The 23,790-nt window shown below is 38.0% G+C and overlaps 1 protein-coding gene across 1 annotated transcript in view; it reads left to right on the top strand.

The window, feature by feature from the left end:
• Nucleotides 1-241: 241 nt before the first annotated feature.
• BOK (BCL2 family apoptosis regulator BOK) overlaps nucleotides 242-23,790 on the top strand; it is a 28,016-nt gene continuing 4,467 nt past the window's right edge. The window contains exons 1-4 of the mRNA XM_081329533.1: nucleotides 242-615; nucleotides 2,334-2,702; nucleotides 11,132-11,260; nucleotides 23,096-23,259. Of these exons, the coding sequence (XP_081185659.1) occupies nucleotides 2,480-2,702; nucleotides 11,132-11,260; nucleotides 23,096-23,259 (516 nt within the window). The 5' untranslated portion in view covers nucleotides 242-615; nucleotides 2,334-2,479. The remainder of the gene's footprint in view (nucleotides 616-2,333; nucleotides 2,703-11,131; nucleotides 11,261-23,095; nucleotides 23,260-23,790) is intronic.

A 23,790-nucleotide genomic window follows, 5' to 3' on the forward strand; every position in this document is an offset into this window, starting at 1 on the left:
GTGCAAAGTCATGTTTTGCTTCAATAGAGCTTACTTAATAAACCACAGCTGGATGGCTTCACCACAGAATAAGTCAGGGTTACTTACAGCCTATATTGGATAAATTCATAGAAGCTAAGCCGAGACCGAAGGAACCACCTTTGGCGTAACTCTTTAAAGGAACCGCGCTCAGTTTGAATGAGGCAGCGCTTGAACACCCGAGGGCCAGCCGGTAACTTTACGCACAAAATAGCCTTCCATCCTCCTCGGCCCAGCTTCCTGGTGCCTCCTTAAGAGAAAGGAGAAAGGGGCGGGCGAATTCTTTCACGCTCCTCCTCCTCCTGGCTCATTCACTTGCCTTACAAGGCTATAGCAAGAAGGTCTTTATCCACGGAGGGAATCGAGCGAGCGCTGGGATCTCTACAGCTTCGTGAAGGCAGAAGGAACAACGGCAGGAAGTTTTTTTGGGGAAGCATCAGGGCTTTCCGCGGAATTTCAACAACCAAGAATTCTTGGGATCTCTGCCCAGCCCGGTCCCAGTGGGAGAATCAAGGAACTCTCCTCGACTAAAGCGGAACACGCAAGGAACCTTCTGCGCTGCAGATCATCACTGAGGAGTGGAAATGCCTTGGAGAGGTACATCGCTGGGAAATGTTACGGGTGGACGTTGCTGACTGTTGCCTTTTTATTGATTTAGAACAGATTGAGGAAGACTAACTGCCCTGTCAGAAGCTTTGTTTATAAACATAGTGGCACACTTAACTATGGTTTTATCAGTTAATTTGATTTTATAGGTTCGCATGGCACAGTGGATCGTGGATAGTTTCTCACGGTTCTGGGTTTGCAGAAGAGACTAGGCTAAAATATGGTTGGCTCATTTGTGTTGCTGTGTGATTTGTGAGTACAGCTAGAGTGTCTGATCCCTAAGTAGGTTTCCAACTCCCTGTGTCATGTTCCAGGGGGAAAGTTATGTATTTTGGCTACATGCAGTCCCTATAGAAATAGGTATACGGTGGCACTGGATGCTGTTATGCTTTAACTCTCACTTTAGTGGTACATGTGTTTGACGACATTCCTTGAATATTCAGAGTTGTACTCTTTACCTCAATATTGATTAAATATTATTTTATCAGTAATGGATTGGCTGGAAAGGTTTTCTGTGTCCTGTGAGAAACTTTTAAAGTAATTCTTGGTTCCTGCGTTAAATATTCAAGTCACACCATTAAAAAGATTACCTTCTGAATAAGAGGAGTATTTGAGTATGTTAAAACATAAAGTCAGTAGAAATGAAATTCAAGGAAAGGTGTATCCTTGCAGAACTGAGAAATAATGTTGTATAGCCATGTCAATTTATTTTAGATGGAGATAAAAAAAATTAAACAAAATTTTGTGGTTTTTGGCTTCTAAAAGATGACATTGATATGTCATCTTTGGTGAAGAAACTGTCACTATTCCTTTTTTTTTTGCTTGGGCAAGTGATATAATATGGCATGCCTATCTCTTTTGGTGTTTGCCTGTCTGTATGTTGTCCTGCTTTACAGAAAACAAAATGCTTTCAAATGTTATTTGAAGATTCCATTAATTTCTTTTTATAACTGCTGATTTTTAAGAATGTGTGTGAGGCTGTTTCCAGACTCATATGCCCTGTTCTATCATTAAAAAGGTACTCTGCAGCTTTTCTGTCTTAATGGATTTTTTTCCTGGTTTTTCTTTAAGCAAAAGGCAATTGATATGGAAAAACATAGAATGGTGACAAAACAAATATATCATTTTCTGGATCTCCTGTAAAAATTCCATCTTGGTTCACATGGTGTAATAAGATGGAGGTTTGTTGTCACTGTGAGTTGGGGGGTGGGAGCACGAAGGGAGGCTCAGCTAATCTCAATGTATACATGGTTGTACTTTGACAATAAAGGTTCATTCATTCATCTTGAAGACAAAGGATAAAAGTTTGTCTGGAAACACCCTTCAGAAAATTAAGTTTATAAAAATGTGTGTTTGCATCTTCCATTGTTTTTGCATATGATTGTGCATTCAAAAGAGTTTACCTCCATATTTTCAAATGCTGATAAAATTGCAACCATGAGCACATTTATCTATATGTAGGCTCCCTGGGAAAACAATTTGATTCAGTTTTCCTTGATTGGGTTCCTTACTAATGCTGGTTTGGATTTCTGGGAGTTATAATGCTAATATAGCTGGAAGGCATCAAGTTAGAGAAAGCTCCTTTGAACAACCAGGCATCAGATAATGCTGCACATTGATTTCAGCATAAACTAACCTTTATCAGGAAGCCAACATGAAGAGCTATTGATTACGGTTGGATAATTTCTTCTTGTTCATTTGTCAATCAGGGATCTCCAACCAACATCTTTACTGAAAATTGCAGCGAAGCAGTATCCCGCAAACACATTCTCTAGGTATAGATTCCTCTCCAGGTGACCCAACAATGAAATCCTGAAGAAGACTCTGCCCAGCATGTTTGAAGATCAGTGATAGGATGGAAGTGCTCCGTCGTTCTTCTGTCTTTGCTGCAGAGGTGATGGAAGTGTTTGACCGGACTCCCACTGACAAGGAGCTTGTATCTCAAGCCAAAGTGCTTTGCAGGGACTACATTCACTCTAGACTCATTCGGGCTGGAATTGGCTGGAATAAGCCTGAGCACAGCTCACCTGTTCCAGTGGGCAAGTTAGCAGAAGTGTCCAGCATACTTTTAAGGTTGGGTAAGTGCAAAAATGGACGAAAGCTATGCCTGGCTAGATAAGTTAGAATGGCATTGTGCTTGTGATACTTCTGCTCTTTTCTCCAAAAGTTACCTGTAGTCTTATTCATCCCTTACGTTGAGATCATCTAACAATTTTTTGCCTCTGTCTCACTCTCTACCCCCTGTGACACAAAGGCTCTCTCTTCTTCTTACAGTCCAAAATGGCAAAATCTATCCCACCCTCCCCTGCATTTAGAGAAAAGAGAGGCAAATGTACATGATTTGTTAATAAAGACATTTGCCTGTATTTTTGGCACCCTTCCTATTTTCTCACCATGGAAAACATGTCTCTCTGATCTGTAATGCTAGTTGGCCAAGAGCTGCATTTCTCAGTCCTTTACCCATCATGTACCGGTATATATGCTAATATTTGAAGAAGTACTTAAAAACAGGCTTTTCTTCAGTTATGGAAGAGGGAGAAAAGAAGGACGAGGCAACATATTTTTTTATTCTTGGCATGAATGTCTGCTTGAGGAACAAAGGTGTAACATAATATATAAATAAAGCGAGCTTTTGTCATGCTTCAAAAAATATTTAACTAAAGGCAACATCCAGGCTATGAATGTGTGTGTGTGTATGTATGTATGTATGTATGTATATAATTATAATCATATATTCTAATATCTTGTATTCCTAAATGAGGTATCCCACCATTCAGGTCCTTTAAAATAATTTTTTATTGGGTTCAAGGGATGTATAAAACAAAATACTTCCGGGCTGGAATCCTCATGAATATGCCTAATCACTATCTGTGCATGCAGAGGTTTGTCATGTAAGATAGAGCTGCAACCTTATTTATTTTTAATACTGCAATTTATAGGCTGCTTGGATCTGAAAAGGCTCTTATGAGCTCAACTAAGGTGCAAAATAGCCTACCTACATTGTCTTGAGAGAGATATTGAGTAGAAATACACATTTCGATATCATTGCCATATCAGAGGTATCCCTTCAGCATCTAGGTTTTCTGAAGTTCTCTGTAATAGATCGGACTTGCATCTGTTCTTGCCAAGAGCAAACTAGCTTCCAGTTCTCCTTGAACCAAGCTGTGCTAAGCATCATATGTGCTGATGGCAGTTACAATGGACACGTCTCACTACAGCATACAGGCTACCTGCTTTCATTTGGTCTGAGTTTGTGAATCCATTTTGTTGAAGTGCAGCAGCCTTACTACGCCTTTGGTTTTTTACAATTTATTGAAAACAAAGGTATAGTCTGTTCCTCATGCTCTCAGACTGGCTTGGTCTGTGCCAGGACTAGCCCTGGATTAGCCAGGAGTAAGAGATGCCTTCTAGGGTTTCAGGTATCATGCAAGAGCAATAAGGTATTTTCCCAATTGTTCGTTTGGATGAAGAGGGAGGTGTATGTGCTGGATTTTATGCATTCATTTCCAAAAGAGCTTTGATAACCCTTCTTTATTCCCAGACTAAGAGGATTGTGCATGTTAGAGTTCATAACAAGACATCAATTTGGTTAGAGGTGTTTTAGGCTATATTTCTTGAGCTGAATTTGAAATTTGCTGCTTTTGTGGACACCTATTAGCCAATACCTAGAAAGGCCATTTTACTTTCTTGTACAAAGGTTGAAGGGGAACAGAAACTATTTCTGGTGTCATTCTTGTTTGTCCAGGTTTTTCCCCCTGTGATATTAAACTTCAACAGTGCTAATGATGTACACAAGGAAGCCAAATAGCCTTTCTCAGCATGTTTATTTATTTGATTATTATCCTACCTCACACTAATGACCTATATTAGTTACAATATCCCCCCAAAAAGTGACCATAGGATTAAAGCAATTTATAATCCAAATTGCAAAAACCAAATGAGAGAGAAAAATAATAAGTACTGGTGGTACTACTAAGAGATTTTTTCCCTTTTTATATTATTTTTCATAAAACAAGTAGTACATTATATTATTTGGATACAGTGGTATTTATACAATATTAATTGGAAATTAAGATCACTCTGATGGTTAGATAACTTTAACTTTTAAAGATAAAGAAAAAAATTAACTCTAATTTCTAAATGTTATAACATTGCTTAAATTTTACATTTAAAGCTGAATTTGCAACAAATATGTGCAAAGTACATTAAATTATTTCATATACATGATTTCATGAATTGGTCCAACCTTTTGTGAAGCTGGCCAAGGTGGTAGCTACCACTGTATTCTTTGATACCAAATTCCTAAATTTAATTAATTATATCCTCGGTTTGGAACATCAGTTTTAAGAGTTAAACATGCAATAAAATCTTTGTACAGTTGTTATCCTCCACTACTTTTAAACTATCCTCCAGGATGAGAGTTATATCATAAAGGGTCAAAGAGCTTGATATGTCATTTTTAGTCCATCCTAGTGCTAGTAGAAGTTTAAATTTTTTTTACAATATCCTTTCCGGCAGAATTTGTGTTTTGGGGAAAGGGGTGAATTAATTTTATTTCCTTCTTGCTGTTGTTCTTTCCATCTATTTTCTTAGTATAACTGTCCTGTTATTTTTCTTGGATTTTGCACCCCTTCATTTAATTGCTGCACAGAAATATTGAGCTTGATTATGTTGGTGTTAAATATTTAAACGAGAGAAATGTTGATACAACACTTGAAGGTATCTACTTGATAATCATCTTGACTATTAAATCCAGTTAAAACTGGAATGAAACATACAATAGATTGAGTTAGGATTAGCATTAAATGAAATCAAATTCACACCGAAATACATATATTACCAAACCCCCTGTTCAGTAAGTCAGACCTGCTCTAGTTTAATGCTGTTTCTCAAACTTGGCAACGTTAAGGTGAGTGGATTTCAACTCTCAGAATTCCAATTCTTCTGAAAATTGAAGTCCAACCATCTTAAAGTTGCCAAGATTGAGAAACACTACTTTAATGAAAATAGCTGAGAATTGCATGGTGGGCAAAAAAGTATGATGATAATTGCTTTTTTTCCTGTTACAATTACCTCAATAGACTTGGTGCTAACTTAATATTTTTAAATTATTTTTAGGCAGTTATTGAGAAACATTTCAGTACTAAAACTTTGGCAGATACTGTAAATAATGTAGATGACAGTAGGCCAAAACTTTTCTTCTGAGTGAACTTGTACTAAAAAGTTGTACTTGGATGACATATTTATAGTTACATTAAACTTAGTTAATAGAGAAAATATATAAGATTTTGGGGTCATCTAGTTTGTGATTCAACACTTCATGCAAATCCAGTCATCAAAATGTTCCAGCACAGATTTCAGGAAGAAAAGCTCAATTTATCTTGAGTGAAAATCTCAGTGCCTGCTAGATATTTTCTCAGCCTACACTCCCCGCTCTTATAGCCATTACTACTTCCCAGATCAGATAATCACCACAATTACTTTTAAAAAAAAACAACTAAAAATCCAGAAATACTGTAACTTTCCTTATAAAGGCATTGATCAAGTTCTCTCATTGATTTAGTTTCCCTTTCTTGAGATTGATAATCAAACAGTATTCTTAATAATGATTATACTTAATATTCCAGATTTGGTTGCAGGCAGCTTTGCTAAAGAGTTACGGTCGTTTTCTTTGCTTTTCTTCTTCCCTAACATGGAGTTTGCCTTCAGCTGGTCTTTTTCTAAATTTGTTGATGAATGTATGATATTGGGTCCCCATTATGGTCCAAGTAGGCAATCGGTGTGCCTGCTGAGATATATTCTTCAGCACCTATCAAATTCCCTGTCCTCCCTGTTTTTTGATTTTATTAAAATAATGCATTGGAACCTGGCATGCTGCAAAGCAAAATGTAGCTTCCAGTATAATCTGCATTTCCAAAAATGCCCATAAGTCATAAATAAATCCTAGAGGTATTCTTACAAATTTAATTAAGAGGCGACTGCAGCATAATGCTGTTTTTTTTAAAAAAATTGTTTGTTTTTTCTGTGTGGAACTTCCACACCTGATTGTCACGGCAGATGTCAGAAATCATTTTGGAAGAGTTACAAGACAGTCTCAGTATTCCAAATGTGCTCAAACAGCCTAGGAAAGCCTGATCTCAGATTCTCTTAGTCACCAGCTGTCAAGTCAGACTCCATCAGTGTATGAGTGAATTTAAGGGTGGGGGTAGGGAGTATGCAATCCTTGTAGACTTGTACTGCAGAGCGCTTGCTGTTTTATTCCCACACCTTGGAGATTAGCTTTTTGGAGCTCTCTGCGTTGTCTTTTTGTACTTTTTTACATTCTAAAATTATGTGTGAAAGGACCACCAGCGGGAGATTGATGCTAAGATATATTCACATTCATGGAAAAGTGAGTGATGCAGATACGTAAATATTTTAAAGCTTCGGGTAGTGACATAGGCAGTCTGCCACAATTAGAAGGCCTCCTGAGCAAAATAATCAACTTATATGACAGCAAATAGCTTTCCCTAGGAGTTTCAGTTATAGCTCATCCAAATGTGGTTTTATTTTTCTCAGAAGCTGCCATCCTTGATTTCCTGCCTTTTTTTTTTGCTTTATTACATGAAGGAGTTTTACACACTCTGGGCAGAAAGTTCTTATTCTCAGAAAAAGCTAAATTCCTTATCAGGCTGTGCATGTATATGCCATGTTTCCTTTTTCTCATTTTTATCAGATTACATGGAACAATTTAGCCCTTCAGAGGGTCAAATGTTACAGGTTTCTGCCAAATATTTCATAAATCGGCTTAAATGAGATTTCCAAACTATTGTGTAAGTAACACATAAAACAAAAGAGAGGAATGGAGGGAGAAATGGCTTTCATGTAGAGAGCTATTTATTTTATTACTTTAAAAAAACCATTTAAGCCATTCTTAAAATATAAAATTCCCAGGATGCTACTCACTATATAAGATGAATAAAATATAATACCAATAGATTTTCAAAAAAGAAAGTATAAGACTTTTTAACCAGCAATTTAATTTTTCCAATAAGTATACCATTTTTCTGTTTAAGTGAGAAGTTGAAGCAGCTGGCAACAATTAAAATATAGAAGATTAAAACCTAGAAGAACTAATGCTAAAATTAATTAATAATGAATTATCATGAAAAAAATTCATTTTGGTTTCTCTGCAAAAGCTAGTGATGGCCAAGCACAATTCCTGAAGCAGTACATTCCAGAAGTAGTTAACATTTAATAATTCCTGGGGTTGAGCTTGATTATTGGTGACTACATAGCCATGTTGATATTATATTTTTGGCAGCATGCAGAATCGTTTGCCATTGCTTTCTTCCAAATTCCATATAGAAGACAAGATTTTAATATTAACCGAAAATGCCTGTCAGAGAGAAGGAGTTCAGACTGATTTGATGCTGAAAAGAAAATATAGATAAATCTTCCTATTAATGAATGATGCACTGGCACATATGAAAGAAGAAATAAATGCATACCGTATTTACCATGTTCAGAACTGGCTAGTAGCTAGTTCAAACTGGTGGTGAAGATGTAGGATCCAAGACAGAGAAATGAGTGGATAGAAAATAGCAACAGTTATCAATGTTTGTACAATGGGAACACAATAGGTTCTCATCCAGCAAATCTAACTGCTGGTCCATCTAAGTGCATTTTTTATACACTGATTAGTGGTGGCTCTTGAGGGTTGTAAATTAGATTATTTTCTCGGTGTACTACAGTAGTAGCTGTCTGCACCTGAGCTTCTGACCTTTCACCTACAAAACAAGAGCACTATGCCTACTGAGATTGTACTTGCAAAATGTCTGGAGAAGTTTATGGAATTGATGGAGCTGGAGATTTGTCCCCAGAGATTCTCCTTTTGCAAAGATAACAAACATCCCTGGCTACTTCCAACCTCTGTGCTCACTCCAATTTAAAAATTTTTTTTGATGATGTTGAGAAAGTTGATGTTGGATATGGCCTTTTCTGAGTGAGATAATCTTTCTCCTATGCTTCTGTGGGAAGGGTATATTGAGGATCAAGGAGAGGCTGCCAAGCTAGGGAGGAGTCTGAGAAATAAGTAAGGTTCCTGATTTTAGCACCTCATGTCTGCCCTAGTGTGAAATAGCTGGTGACACATTAGTCTGCTTGATGAATGTTTCACAGCTTCAGGCCAGCCATAAACTTTTATCATGTTCCAACCATGGAAATCATTTTTTTTTTGCTTGCGATGAGGTTGACAGATTGCTTTAATGGGATACACCCGTTTTTCAACAATGAAAAGTTAATCCTCATTTTGCCTGGGGTCCTGTGTGGAAGATTATCACATCTTTTAGCCATACCTGAAGCAAAACAATACCACATTTCTAAAGATATTGGGGGCAAGTTTGAACAAAATATTATTTTAAACATTTCAATCCAGAGTAGCTTTAAAGATGATTAAAAACAAAAACATAAGCAAGAAAATCTGGTGAATCGTAACCACACAACTGAATAGTAAAAAATATACCAGACTAGCATAATATCCGGTTGCTCTTAATCCTTTTTTTAGAATAGCATCTAGTGAATCACATGAAATCAGGATTAAGACATAGATTATATTGTCTTTTCCTATCCATGCTAACATAAGTGCAGAAGGGCACTTTGCCATTTTTCCAATAGAGGAAAGAAATCATGCCTTTTGAATTGAAAGTAGCAGCCTCAAGAAATAGCATGTTTGCCTCTTTCAGCTTGATAATCCTTTTGTTGTGTTGGGAGTATAAACATCAGAGTTCCCAGCACAGAGGCCAGTTGTAGGAAGGACTGCCCTGATCTTTTAGAAAATTGTCAACAGCCCTTTTTTGTTACTTCTTTTTTATTTATTACTTTATAATATAAAATACAAAACTACAAAAGAAAACAGTAGGAAAAAAGGAAGGGAGAAGGGAAGGGAAAAGTGTAAGGCAAAGAGAAAAAAAAGAAAAGTTGTTACTTCTCACAAGCACACGCGCACACACACAGTATGAAGGTCAAAATACATGACTCGGTTTCACTTCTTGTGGATGTTTGTAGTCGCATGTCTACTTTTAGATGTAAATACCACATTAGGGCAACACCTCTTTAGGTCAAGTCAAAGTTGCAAAACAATTCTCTGAAGGATCAGAGGAAGGAAGACATAAGCAGTGATTGACTTTCAAGTCCTTGATCTGATATGGTTTGTAGAAACATTTTTAAAGCTATTTTTTTAGCTTATTTACAAAATGTTTGCATTAGAGGAATATGCATTGAATGTATATCTTATGAACAAATATATGAATATGCAGTTTCAAAAGAAGAAATAGCCTGAATACCATCCTTCATAAATATCTGATAATATCACTGTTTCCTAGTTCAATGTACTTTTTAGTATGTTAAACAAATCTTGATAAGAGAAATAAGCAGTTCTTCAAACTGTATCCATTGGTATGGATGGAGGAAACAGATGGTATCTGACTCCATAATGGGGAGTAGATGCTTATGAAGCGCAGGCTAAGGAGGTCAGCCCAGAGTAGGAAACAAAGGCACTCACTGCCAAAAAGCATTATACAATTGATTGAATTGAGAATATTTTAATTCTATTTTAATTTGGGTACTAATGTTAGGTAGCTGTTGATTAATTTGTACCTTTTCTAGGTTGGCTACAGGTCTACCATACTATATCTCAACTCATGATAAAAGTCAAATCATGAAAATGACCCTCAGATATCTGAGCTGTGCTCATTTCGAGATGATGTATTGCCTTTCTAAAAGCACAGATAACTGGTCTCCTGTTTTTTCCCCTTTATCCTTTAATATTCTCATTAAAACTTTATTCTCAGGGCTACTCAAGGAAATCCATCTGTCAAGGGAAACCCATCAGGTAATAAGGAGAGGTGTGGTCTTTCTACTAATGGCACACAATCTGTGGTACATTATCCTTCCTAGTTCGTACTGGGAATGATCCTGTCTGCTGAAAATTAGACACTCCCACTAATGATATTACCTATTTGGAGATATATATACGGTTCTAAAATGGGCAGCAAAGCAAATCTTTTAAATAAATACATACCTACTGTTCACTGAGATCTTAACTATAACTATGTATGTATGTATGTGTGTATGTATTTAAGATCTCAATGAACAGTAGGTATGTATTTATTTAAAAGATTTGCTTTGCTGCCCATTTTAGAACCGTAACTCTGGGTGGCTCACAACAATTATATAAAACCAATATCATACAAAAAGCAACACAAACAGAAACAAAGAAATCTGGTGCCACAACAAATTCCGTTCGATGCTGCCAATAGTGGTGTATTCCTTCTTTGCCTTCACCCAGTCCCAACATTTTAGCTATTCTGTAAGAACATGTTAATAGCTTTATGATTTCATCCTATAATTTTATTGATTTTTGTGAATTTGCATGCAGTTTGAATGTCTTAACTGAAAGTAGGATCCAGATATTTGAATAAATATGTTTTTCATGTGTATAAAATGCTTTTTATATTTCTTTTTTTAGGGGATGAACTGGAGTACATCAGGCCCAATCTTTATCGAAACATAGCACGGCAGCTAAACATATCTCTACATTCAGAAACTGTGGTGACGGATGCATTCTTGGCTGTGGCCACTCAAATCTTTTCTTCAGGTGAAGTATTAAAATGCCAATGTATGGGCAGAAGAAAGAGAAATTAGAGAAGGCAGTGTGTGTGGGGCATAGCAGTTGCTGGTCAGTGGAGTGAGTGGAGGCCACTTGGCAAAGAATACCACTGGCATAAGCAACGACGTGGCACTAAAGATATAATGTAAGCCAAATGCACATTTTTCTTGGGTAAAGAAATATTTTGACCTCTCCCTGTTTTCTCTCTTCCAGAAAGGGAGTCTTTTTAATGTCAAGTGATTATTTTTATACGTTCCTGGCAACAGCTATGTTTGCTACAGACAGTTCTGTTTTTCTCCTCTCTTTGGTTTGTGAGATTGTACAGTATATGCTCCTGGCTAAAAGTCTATATGGAAAATCAAGGAGTATCATTATTTGAGCTTCTTGTCTTTATTCCAGAGACTCATGTTTTTGCCCTTCCCCTTGTCTAATATATATCGCAACACTGTGAAATAGGCTAAGTTTTGTGTCACTTTTGTGTCCCATTTCAGATCTGATTTATAGCATTACATTGGGTGTTCATAACATTGGGATTTCCCTAACTCTGCACCAGTTTATTTGAAATCAGAACAACGCTAGTCTTGAAATGATAACGTAGCCCTGCAAGGCAGTTTATATTTCTCACTGGAATGGAGTGGATATATTCAGCCTCCAGTTCCTGGGCAAGCTGTTCCTTGCCATAAAAAATTTGGTATTGACTTCCTGAAGACTGTCTGCAGTGGTAAGAGTTTATCTCCTCACACACAAATTAGTGGTTGCAAAATGGCTGATAAGTTGTTCTTTCATGTTCAGAGCTGTTTCAGAGATTAGCAGAAGGAAATGCTTTTTCACAAGCACAGGGTTACTGTGAAATTTATTCTCAGTGTTATGATAGCCATTTGGTTGGTTAGAATAAGACTGGACATTTTCATGGAGAATCAGACTTATCAGTGATTCTTGTTTACTACCTGCTGAATTATAGGCAGCACAGCTTAAATTCTTGTTGCTGAAAGCAACAGTGGAAGGGACAATCACTCTTCAGTCTAGGTTGGGAACTTATCAATACTTCCAGATGGCCAATCTGTGCCAGACAGAACCATGGTAGATGTGCATATGACTTTCTCTAGCAGGATGGTTATTATTTCCATGCATTTTTCAGTGCAGCAGAGGGAAGTCATTGTACTTATGCTAAGTTTAAAAAGTACATTCGACCTTCTCTTACATTGTTTCCATCATACATACATGGGAAGCGGTAGAGATTCAATTTCATTCTTTCACTTTTCTGCATGTCATATAGGGGAGAATAGTGATTGATTCAAGATGATCCCTGTGTATTCTCAGCATTTTGAGGATAACAGAAGTGAAAAATATCATTGATTAGTTTCATATTTCTTTATGAGAAGTGAAAATGGTATGGTATGGAAGTAGCCATAAAGGTTTTATCTACATAACATACTTAGCAGGGCTCTGTCTTCATCATGGTTAAGGTACTGATTTATCAAACATTAGACAAACTGAAGGTTCCCTTGGTTTGCTACACCCACTCCTTTTGGACCTCATAATTTGTGATGATTATCACTTTCTACTTTCAATTTTTTGTAAATAACAAAAACCCGTAGGTATCTGACCCAGAATGAAGTAATTACATATGGGGTTCAGGAAAGCTAGTATTACACCAATCCCCTTATTTTCAAAATATTAATGCTTATATAGCCATAGGGCTTTCACTACTTTGTACCTAACTATAGTACAAACATGCTGGCATTTTTTCCTGTGTCTCTATCACGTAATTGTCATTTCATCCCTAAGACATGAATGAGTTGGATATCATAGCTGCTTCTTCTTAATAGTTATCCATTGTGATTAATGTAATCTATTTAACCACAAAGTTAAGACCACAAAGTTTCTATGCTAGAACAAGATAGTACAACAAAGTACCATGTGGCTTAGCATATTGCATGAATGCCAGTAGTGATAGTTCAGCATGGCCCATGAGTCTGATGAATTTGAAACTGGCTTTCCCCGATCCCAGTGAAAAACCAAGCAACTTGACCATATTGATTTAGCACTGATGAACCTTTCTATACAAATGTACTTCAGGCTTTCTTCAATCTTTTAATACATATGCAATTTTAAAACTTATCAAAATGTATGTTTATAAAGCATATGTCAACACTGCTAACATCAGATGTTTTTGCATTGACAGCAGATGGAAATATAGCCATTTTTTACCCTTTTTTTTACCCTTTTGGTTTTAGAGTCAGATGATGCTGGGAGGGGGGGGGAATGTGAATGAGAGTCCAGCTAGACATAACAATGCTACAACTTAGTGTGAGAATCAAGGTTATTGAACTCAGAGCTGATAAAGAATTGGCGGGCTGGAGAGCTGGAGAGGAAGCCCACGCTTCAAGCTAATTGGGGAATGTGATTTACGACTGTTAATTGGAGGAGGGAATTGTGCTTTGATACTATGTGCCCAGGGGAGGGGGATTCAGTTTTTGGCTTTGATTATGTAAGTGCCGATATTATGCTACTCGAATAAAAGATCCTTTAAGGTAAACAATGCCTTGAAGTTCTTTGAAGAGTTTCATCTGTCGGAACCATGACAACATAGTTGTTTTGTTTAGATAGGCCATTTTTTTTTAAAGAAACCAAAGAATATGTTTTAAAAATAATATATACTTTTTTTCAGTGCCTCTTTGAAAACAGGGATCATTTTTTAAAATCTCCTTTGTCAGAAGGGATACATTGCATAAGACACAATATCAAGAAAGTGGGAGGTTATGGTTGCTCAGGGAAGGAGGCGTTTGGTATTTCTGGGGGAAAAAAAGGTTAAAGCTGAAACCCTGTACAGTATATGCTTACTGGATTTAGCTTTGTTGAATGGAATATGTGTGATTTATTCCGTTTCTCTAGAATTATGTGACAATATAACAAAGCACTGGCTTTGTTAAGAAATGAAAAACTTAGGTATCAGTGGAGAACCAAAATGTCTCATACTTTCCAAACAGTGCACTTAGTATGGTAATTTCCCAGGTACTGTGTATTTTCCTTTTATATTCAGTAGAAAGTGAGGTGGGTAGGTCTGCCTTTGGATTTTTGTCACCTGTGCTCACATCCACATGCAATGCATATGTAAGTGAGGCCATCACTTTCTCTCACGCAGAAAAGCACATACGGAAGCACATTTAGTTCTTTCTCTGTAGTACAGGACTTGTTCACATTGTAAACGGCCATTCTCTTGGGTCTTTGAAAATGGATGTGCCAGTCTATGGCATTAAGTATAAACAGGGAGGTAATTATACTGACTAAACCTCAATACAATACATCAGGTTGCCTAGCTAATGTGCTGCATACTTTTAAAAAACTAATATAACAATCTACTAAAAGGGCTGAAATGCTAACATTATTTTTAAAAGCCTAGTTTCCACTCTCAATTGAAAATCATCCTCCATGATGGATAATTCATTTTCTCATTTGCCTGAGCTCTGTGGGAATGACAGTGGTAGACAACAAAAATATTTCCATAATAAATCACAATACAAAACCATTTCACATTGTATTGTTTAGTTGTCATGACGTAAGTGGCAATTTAAAAAAACAGGCTTTCCTAAATCCAGAGGTTAAACTATCAGTGATAGTCTTTCAATGTCACCTTATCAGTTTCTGTTAAACACAGACAAAAGTATCCTGCAAATATAGCTTATGACTGGGAGTGGCTGGATTTGCACAACTTGTGGGTTGTTGTATAACATAAAGAGGCAAGGGTATCTGCCAAGGTATGGTCAAAAAACATACCCTGCTGACTTTCCTGTGAAGAGACAAACCCAAACAAGTCATGTTTACTCTAAAGTAACTTCAAGGACCCAGAATTATCAAGTCTTTCGTATGGGTGCTCATTTGAGGTGTCATCTCAATTACTTTAAGAGGCAGTTGGAAGAAATCGAGAGAAACTGCCTTCTGTTATAAGCAAGACATTGTATAAACTACTATGTAACAATAACAATAATAGAGTTGGAAGGGACCTTTGAGGTCTTCTAGCCCAACCCCCTCCTCAGGCAGGAAACCCTGTACCATTTCAGACAAATGGCTGTCCAGTTTCTTCTTTAAAACTTCCAATGTTGGAACATTTACAACTTCTGGAGGCTGGTTGTTCCAGTGATTAATTGTTCTGTCAGGAATTTTTTCCTTAGTTCTAGGTTGCTTCCCTCTTTGGTTAGTTTCCATCCGTTGCTTCTTGTCCTGCCTTCAGGTGCTTTGGAGAATAGCTTGACTGCCTCTTCTCTGTGGCAACCCCTGAGATATTGCTATCATGTCCCTCCTCAATAAACTAGACATACCCAGTTCCAGCAACCGTTCTTTATATGTTTTAGCCTCCAGTCCCCTGATCATCTTTGTACTGCTCATCTTTGTACATCTTCTCTGTACTCTTTCTAGAGTCTCAACATTTTTTTACATGATATTTTATGTGATATTCGGTGCTTACTTTAAGGTGAAACTACATATACACAATCTCTTTGCAACTGCTCTTCTCTGTCACATAAGTAACAAGGCCTGGTCACGGCTCAATTTTGAAGACCACATAGGAGCCGTGACCAGGGGGGCTTTTGCCCAGGTTCACCTGGTGTGCCAGTTGCGACCCTACCTGGACCGAGATGCCCTACGCACAGTCACTCATGCGCTTGTGACCTCCCGTTTAGACTACTGCAACGCTCTCTACATGGGGCTGCCCTTGAGGACCACTCGGAGGCTTCAACTGGTGCAGAATGTGGCCACGCAAGTTGTGATGGGGGTTTCCCGATACTCCCATGTAACACCTCTACTCCGCGAGCTGCATTGGCTTCCGGTTGCCCTTTGGGTGAGATTCAAGGTGCTGGTGATGACCTATAAAGCCCTAAATGGCTTGGGTCTGGGATATTTGAGGGAACACCTGCTTCCGGCATCAAGCTCCCTTCGTCCTGTGCGTTCCCACAGGGAGGGCCTTCTCAGGATACCGCCGGTTAAGGAATGCCGGCACGTTATTCCCAGGGGAAGAGCGTTCTCTGTGGGTGCGCCGGCCCTATGGAACCAACTTCCCACGGAACTTAGGACTGCCCCCGACCTTCGCTCATTTCGCCGGGACCTGAAAACTTGGCTCTTCGAGCTGTCTGGCCCAGGCTGAGGGGTTTTAATTTTTTATTGGGTTTTAGTTTTAAATTTCGGGAACTTGAATTAATTAATTGTTTTAACTGATTTTAATTTTTGTATGTTATGCTTTTAATTTTCCCTGTAAACCGCCCTGAGTCCTACGGGAATAGGGCAGTATATAAATTTAATAAAATAAATAAATAAAATAAGGCGCAAGGAGTTGACTCTAGACTAACTACTCCCTAATTAGCCACAAAATAGAGCAGGTTAAATAGCCACTACTCCCTAATTATCAGTTTGGTAGGATGGAGATGACCTTCCACATTCTCTTTCTATCTGCTGCTCTATTTTGATATTTCCTATATCTATGAAAGATAACAGTAATCATTCCAGACTAAGACTGACTGAAATTATTTTCCATCTTTTTATACCCAGGCTGCCAATCCCAAAATGACTAGCATTTGCTATCGCAATTTATTGCTGGCTGAATGATTCATGTAAGGTTTATAAGGTGTAGCCGTTATATATAAAGCAAGCGTTTCTATTCTATTAAAAAGCTTTACTGAAAATAGACCATTGACCATTGACCTCTATGTAAACTCTGTCTGTTAAACAGGATCTTTCTGAGATTCAGAGTCCTGGAACAGAATTTTCCTCATAGGCCTCTCCTTGACATTTTCTTCTCATTGTGTCTTGTGCCAGAATATAATTCCTCTGTTAAAGAAGCTGCTGAAGTTTTATACAATTGTAAAACAATCATCTGTATTGACATTAGAATTAATACAAATGTGTGTTAAAACTGTATGCCTTAATATGGAATGAAAAAGATTGTTTTGATTTAGTTTTACATGCAAAGTGTAAGACACCTACAAACTGTCATATGTTTCATGTTTTTATAAACTATTATGAGCAGTGCTTACATATAATTACAGTGTATTTTTTCTGACTTATCACACTGAATGTGGATAAACGTTATTTTACTTTCAGCCTAAATTCAATTATCTTCTATTTCTTTTTTTTGACATGATTTTCAACAAATTTTCTGTTGAACTAAACCACTTGAAGGCTTGCATATTGTTAGATCCACTGAATGCATTATCACAACTTTCCTTTATTTGCTTAATCTTAAATAGAATAAGATAATTTTTACTGTTGGAATTGAGGCTGAAGTTAAATGCTATTATGTGCTGATTGCTGTGGTCCCGCTTTCCATTCCAGGAAACACTTGTCAATCACATTCCTTTCACTGGGCAGATTTTACTGGATATAAATGCTTTTATATGTATTTGCACATACGCATACAAAAATAAAAATATGTGTATGAATCAGATGGGCTGTTTGGGAGCTGGAACTCTTCTATCTCAGACATCTGGAAAAATTATAAGAATTATGAAACAAAGCACTGGTGGATTTATTATTTTTTCAAAACCCAATAGAAAAGTATATAATCCAGGAAAAAGAATACAGATAATCCTCAATTTATGACCACAATTAAGCCCAAAATTTATTTTGCTAAGAAATTTGTCAAGTGAGTTTTGCCCCATTTTATAACTTTTCTTGCCATATTTGCTAAGTGAATCACTGCAATTGTTAAATTAGTAACATGATTGTGAAGTGAATCTGGTTTCCCCACTGACTTTGCTTGTCAGAAGGTTGCAAAAGGAGATTGCATGACTCTGGGACACTGCAAACATCATAAATGTGAGCCAGCCAAATGTAAATCATGTCACCATGGGGGTGCTACAATGGTCATAAGTGTGGAAAATGTTCCACACTGTTGTAACTTTGAATGGTCACTAAGTAAACTGTTGTAACTTGAGGACTATCTGTAGTAATAAACAGTATATATTGCTGGGTTCAAAGGAACTGTAGACAAGTACTATAACCTCTGCAGAATTAGAGAACTACAGTACTGATAAAGGTAGCTCCAAAAGACATTGTAGACCATAAAAATTATTGACTAAATTGAGGACTACTCCTACCTCTACACAGTCACCAATCAAAGTGAAGGGGTTTGCCTAGATTCAAAGCAGGCAAATTTTGACCTGGAAGAAGCCAGAAAATCTCACTTTCAGGAAAACATTGGCAGAAGTTACATTCATAGTAGCTGGAGGTGAACAGAGGATTACAACATCCATTCCAGTCCTCTAGAACTATGGGTGTCCCATACTCACCATAGTTAGTTGGCCATGCAGACCTGCCCTCTGTCAAGTGATACTAAACTGAGCAAGTTCTGAATTAAAACTTCAATTTCCAGAACATGCTAAGTTAAAATAGTTGACTTATTAGTGGCTTATTATCTTGAGTAATCCTGGACTAAATTAATAAAACATGGTTTGGTTATTCAAGGTTAATGAGTATGTTATCCTTACTATTGTCATTTGCAAGTGGTGCAAAGGTGGTGACTTTGAAGGGGAACACGCGCTAGTTCAGCTTTGTCTCCCTACCCCCTTCTTGTAATAGAGCCCATCACAAGTTTGTTTTGGACTGGAATAGAAAGCTGTGCACTTTGATCATCAAGTGGATAGGTTTATTTGTACAGTGAAAGGAAGTGTAGTTTTGTGAGCTCAGAAACTCTCCAGACACTTATCCACATGGTTTCCTGGAGATTTTCCAGCATCTCGGAGACTAAAGCAGGGGGCCAGTTCTCATTTATTTTCTCTGTTTTGCTCCATTTGGTATTTACATATCTCAGCTCAACAGATGGCTTCCATCTGTCTGCTCTTAAAAAATAATTCAGCAGGATCAGCTTTTTTCTGCTCTCTCTCATAGTTTTGTAATAGAGGTTGGTTCCTTATATGGAGCCTGTTCCCCCAGCTGATTTCTTTTTTGCAGCTGTTAGGAAGATGCTTATATAAAGAATGAGAGCTTTGCCCAGCTCGAATCTGACCTGGTGGCATTTTTATTAGATGCCGTTTGCCTCCACTGCTCCCACTGCCTGTTGTACGTGGGTGGGCAAAGGGAAGGCAAAGAAGCAAGCAGTTTATGCCCACTTTATGTAAGCACATTCAGTGGGAGGAGAAGATGGGGGTTCTCCCTCTTCCCAGCAATCTTAAGAAGACTGGTGTGTGTGTATGTGTGTGTAGTTCTTTGACTGACTTTTGTGGCCGCTGGGGCCAGAAATTCTGTATATGCCTCCACGAAGAGATGCATTTTTAAAAACCATTAAAACACAAATTATGAACTTCTAGTATAATCATTAGAATCAGATACTAATTTTATCTCTAGAAATAACTCTTTGGGGATAACTGGCTTCCATTTTCTTTTTCTGGCCTTCTTTTTCATTAATCATATTGCAGCTTTATATAATATGTACGTTTAGAAAATAAGCAGGGGCAAAGTTATGCTGGCATATTATCCTTTAAATAGATATGTAGATTTTTAACAACAGCAAAAGAAATCAATGATGAAGGTAATAATAATAATGCAGGAAAAATGAAATCAACCAGAAAATGGGTGAAATGTGGCAAGAAAAAAAAGAACAAAGAAAAAATAAATATCAAAACCTTTTGTATTTATGATACTCAAATCTTAAGGAACAAATTAAACTCTGACCATGTGGAATTATATTGTATTATATATATCTGTAATTGACAGTCATGTGTGACTAATGTAGATGTAAATATTCAGTCAGATATCATTAAATCATCCATTTATTTATTTTTTGCTCTAATACATGAAATCAAAATTCTTCCTACTTCAATATGTTCCTAATTTTCAGAATGTAGAATGCTGAAATACATTTCTATTACTTTTTTTAAAAAAAATTTTTTGATTCTGTTCTCTTCTGAGGTGTACTGATGAAAGTTGATTTTCTGAATTATTGGGGAAATAAGATTGTACCCTGATAATATCCCTGGGTGTTAATATATATAAGTTTTTTTAAGTCTCTAAAAATGAAAATAACAAATTTGGCAACCCTCACCTGAAATGCTTTACATTGGGCTAATATTATCTAGAATGCTCTTATGTCTTGCCCTTAGTCTGGGTTTAGCTCTTTCATATGTAAGACAAAGTTTGTTTGTTTATTACATTTATATACCATCCCTCTCATTGGTGAGGTGACTCTGTATCTGCTGTATCATGCTTTATATTTGCTAAGAGAATGAATATTAATTGGTGGCATTACATAAAATATATTGTACTGTAAAATCCAAATCAGTTGTTATCTCATTTGAAACTTTGGAAAAAGTTCAGAGAAGAGCAACTAAAATGATCAAAGGCCTGGAGACTAAAACATATGAAGAACGGCTGCAGGACTTGGGTTTGGCTAGTCCAAAGAAAAGAAGAAACAGGGGTGACATGATAGCAGTATTCCAGTATTTGAGGGGCTGCCACAAAGAAGAGGGGGTCACGTTATTCCCCAAAGCATCATAGGGCAGGACAAGAAACAATGGTTGGAAACTGACCAAAGAGAGAAGCAGCCTGGAATTAAGGAGAAACTTCCTAACAATGAGGACAATTAACCAGTGGAACAGCTTGCCTTCAGAAATCATGGCTGCTCCATCACTGGAGGTTTTTAAGAAGAGACAAGACAGTCACTTGTCTGAAATGGTATAGGTTCTCCTGCTTGAGCAGAGGGTGGACTAGAAGACCTCAAAGGTCCCATATTCTATTCTAGTCCAGGGCTTTTCAACCTTTTCACCCATTGTACCATTTTTAGGATATGGCAACATCCGAGTACCACCAGTCACCTAGCAAGGTGTCAAAAACTTGATGACCAAAAAAAAGGAAAAAAGTGATGAAGTACAGACAGTCCTCGACTTACAACAGTTCGCTTAGTGACTGTTCAAAGTTACAATGGCACTGAAAAAAGTGCCCCCCAAGCCACAGCCGAGCAAGACACCTGCCTGCCCGCCTGGCAGTGCTCTTCCTCCTGTCCGAGGTTTTCATTGTTGTGAGCATTTCTGTTGAGGATTGGCAGCGGGGGTGGGGTGGGGGGGTTGGTTTTTATTCCCCCCCATCTGCTGGGTGGTTGCAGCAGGTTTTGGTCACTTCACATGACCCTGGGACACTGACGGTCATAAATATGAATGAGTTTTATTTATTTATTTTTATTTTAATTCCATTTATATCCCGCCCTTCTCCGAAGACTCAGGGCGGCTTACAAGCTTAGCAGTAGCCTTCATTCTATGTATATGCCTGCTTATTAGGGCTTTCACACACACCCCAAGCGGCATTATTACAAAGTCAGCTTATTGCCCCCAACAATCTGGGTCCTCATTTTACCTACCTCAGAAGGATGGAAGGCTGAGTCAACCTTGAGCCTGGTGGGACTCGAACCTGCACTAATTGCAGGCAGCTGGTCAGTTGCCAAGCATCTGAATGTAAATCACAAAACCCTGGAGATGCTGCAACATTTCAGCTATCGGCGCTTCTTCTGGGCTCAGCAGACGCGCTGGGATCAGTGCCGAACTCCATCTGGAGCTTGGCGCTGATCCTGGCACTTCCACTGAGCCCTGACAGCCCTGCAGCTCCAGCCGTCTCTCGCTCAGGCTTGTGCAGTGCTGCCACTGGTTCAGCTCATTCCCCTCCCCCGCTACCACTTTTCTAGGATGGTCACATACCACCTGCTAGGTGCCAATGTACCACAGGTGGTACCCGTACCACTGGTTGAAAAGTCCTGTTCTAGTCTATTCTAGTCTATTCTGTAATAAGTGTCAAGTTTCCGACAGATGAGCTCTTCAAATGACTCTGAGGCATTGTTTACCTTAAAAGTCTTTTATTAGAGCCTATAACATCGGCAATCCTTGCTAAGAGAAGCTGGAATCTGAATTCCCTTCCCCTTAGCACAATATGTTAAACCCAGTTCTCCTTTTCATTGCTGTTATAAATCACATTCTCCGATTAGTTTGAAGGGTCAGTCTTCCCTTCTGTTAGACAACCCGCCAAATTCTTATCTTCTCATATTTTGAGACAGCCTTGACACATTCTTCCTCCCCCCTCCCCCAGCAATAACTGATTATACCTCTTAAAGTAACACATAAGTTTACATATGAAATAGCTGCTGCTTCATCTTTTGTCAAAGCAAGAACATTCGAAGTTAGCAGCGTTGACATCAAGCAATTTTGTAAATAAATGTTTAAAAGCAAATTGAGATGGTAGAAGGGGGTAAGAATGGAGATTGGGCTGTCCCTTGATGACTTTAATTCTTCTCTATATCAGAATCAACAGTGGTCCTAGCAGTTGTGCGTGTCCAGATTTCTTATTGTAGTAAGCATACAAGAGGACAGAGAGGGCAATCTAGACATGATCCAAAGCGGGATATTATATACATTTATGCATACTTTTATAAGTTGTGTGAATGGCATCTCATTTAATTGGGAACTTTAAAGGATTGTTCTTGAGCTTATCCAATGGTAGCTATTCAGTCAATGCCTATCCCTGGGGAGCGATTACAAAATAGGCAATGTTAATATACCAATTGGGCAAGTGACACTGAACAACAGTTGATCTATATACTGTCTACAGTCTGGGTCAGACTATGTGAAAATAAATTCTATGCACACATAATTTGGTATAGAATCTGGCTACACATCTATCCAGCTCAACTGTCTGGTATATGATAAGAGTGGGGTGAGGGGAAAGAACAATGCCAAATACAAAAATACTTGCCTGACGAGGTTACCTAAATACACAGGCTATAGCTACCCAACTTCACCATTTTCCTTCCAGCTTTGGGCCAACTAACTTTGATTTTTTCCCCTGTTCCTGTAGGAATAACATGGGGTAAAATTGCATCTCTCTATGCCGTGGCAGCAGGTCTTGCTGTGGACTGTGTGAGACATGCCCAGCCAGCCATGGTCCATACCATCGTGGACTGTTTGGGAGAATTTGTACGCAAGACTTTGGTGACATGGATGAAGAGGAGAGGAGGCTGGGTAAGTGGTCCTGTAGAGTTACACCTTCCTTAAAAGCATGAGAGGACAAGATACGGGACTGTTACTGGCAGGAATCAAAGTAGGCAGGTACTTCACAGGAGGACAAAGTTGTCCTTTCATAAAAATTTGTCTGTCAGGCCTTCTTGCCATCCTTGGTCTGAATTTGGAGTATATTAGTTTCCCCATGTAGCTTTGGGTCTGATCCATTGGGACTGTGGCTGCCTTTCTTCTCAAGTTTTTAGCCTCATTCCATTGGCTTAATTTGCTACTGCTGACTTGTAATAATTGTTTATATGAATCTGGCCTTTCTGCTTTTAAGAGAGATAAGTAATGACACAATAGGAAACCTTGGCCAGTTATTAGTCACCTGATGTGTGTGTGTATATACGTATCAGGGACACCTTTCTACATTGGTCAGATACTTTGTGGTAGATTGGAAGATACCACTGCCCCCATTTTTTAACTGCCATTTTCAGTGGCCAGGAGGGTAGTATAATGCTGTACCAGGAAGTAGAGCTGATTCTGTGCAGT

The sequence above is a fragment of the Vipera berus genome (genome assembly GCF_964194415.1).
Source record: "Vipera berus genome assembly, chromosome: 5".
NCBI classification, from domain to species: domain Eukaryota; kingdom Metazoa; phylum Chordata; class Lepidosauria; order Squamata; family Viperidae; genus Vipera; species Vipera berus.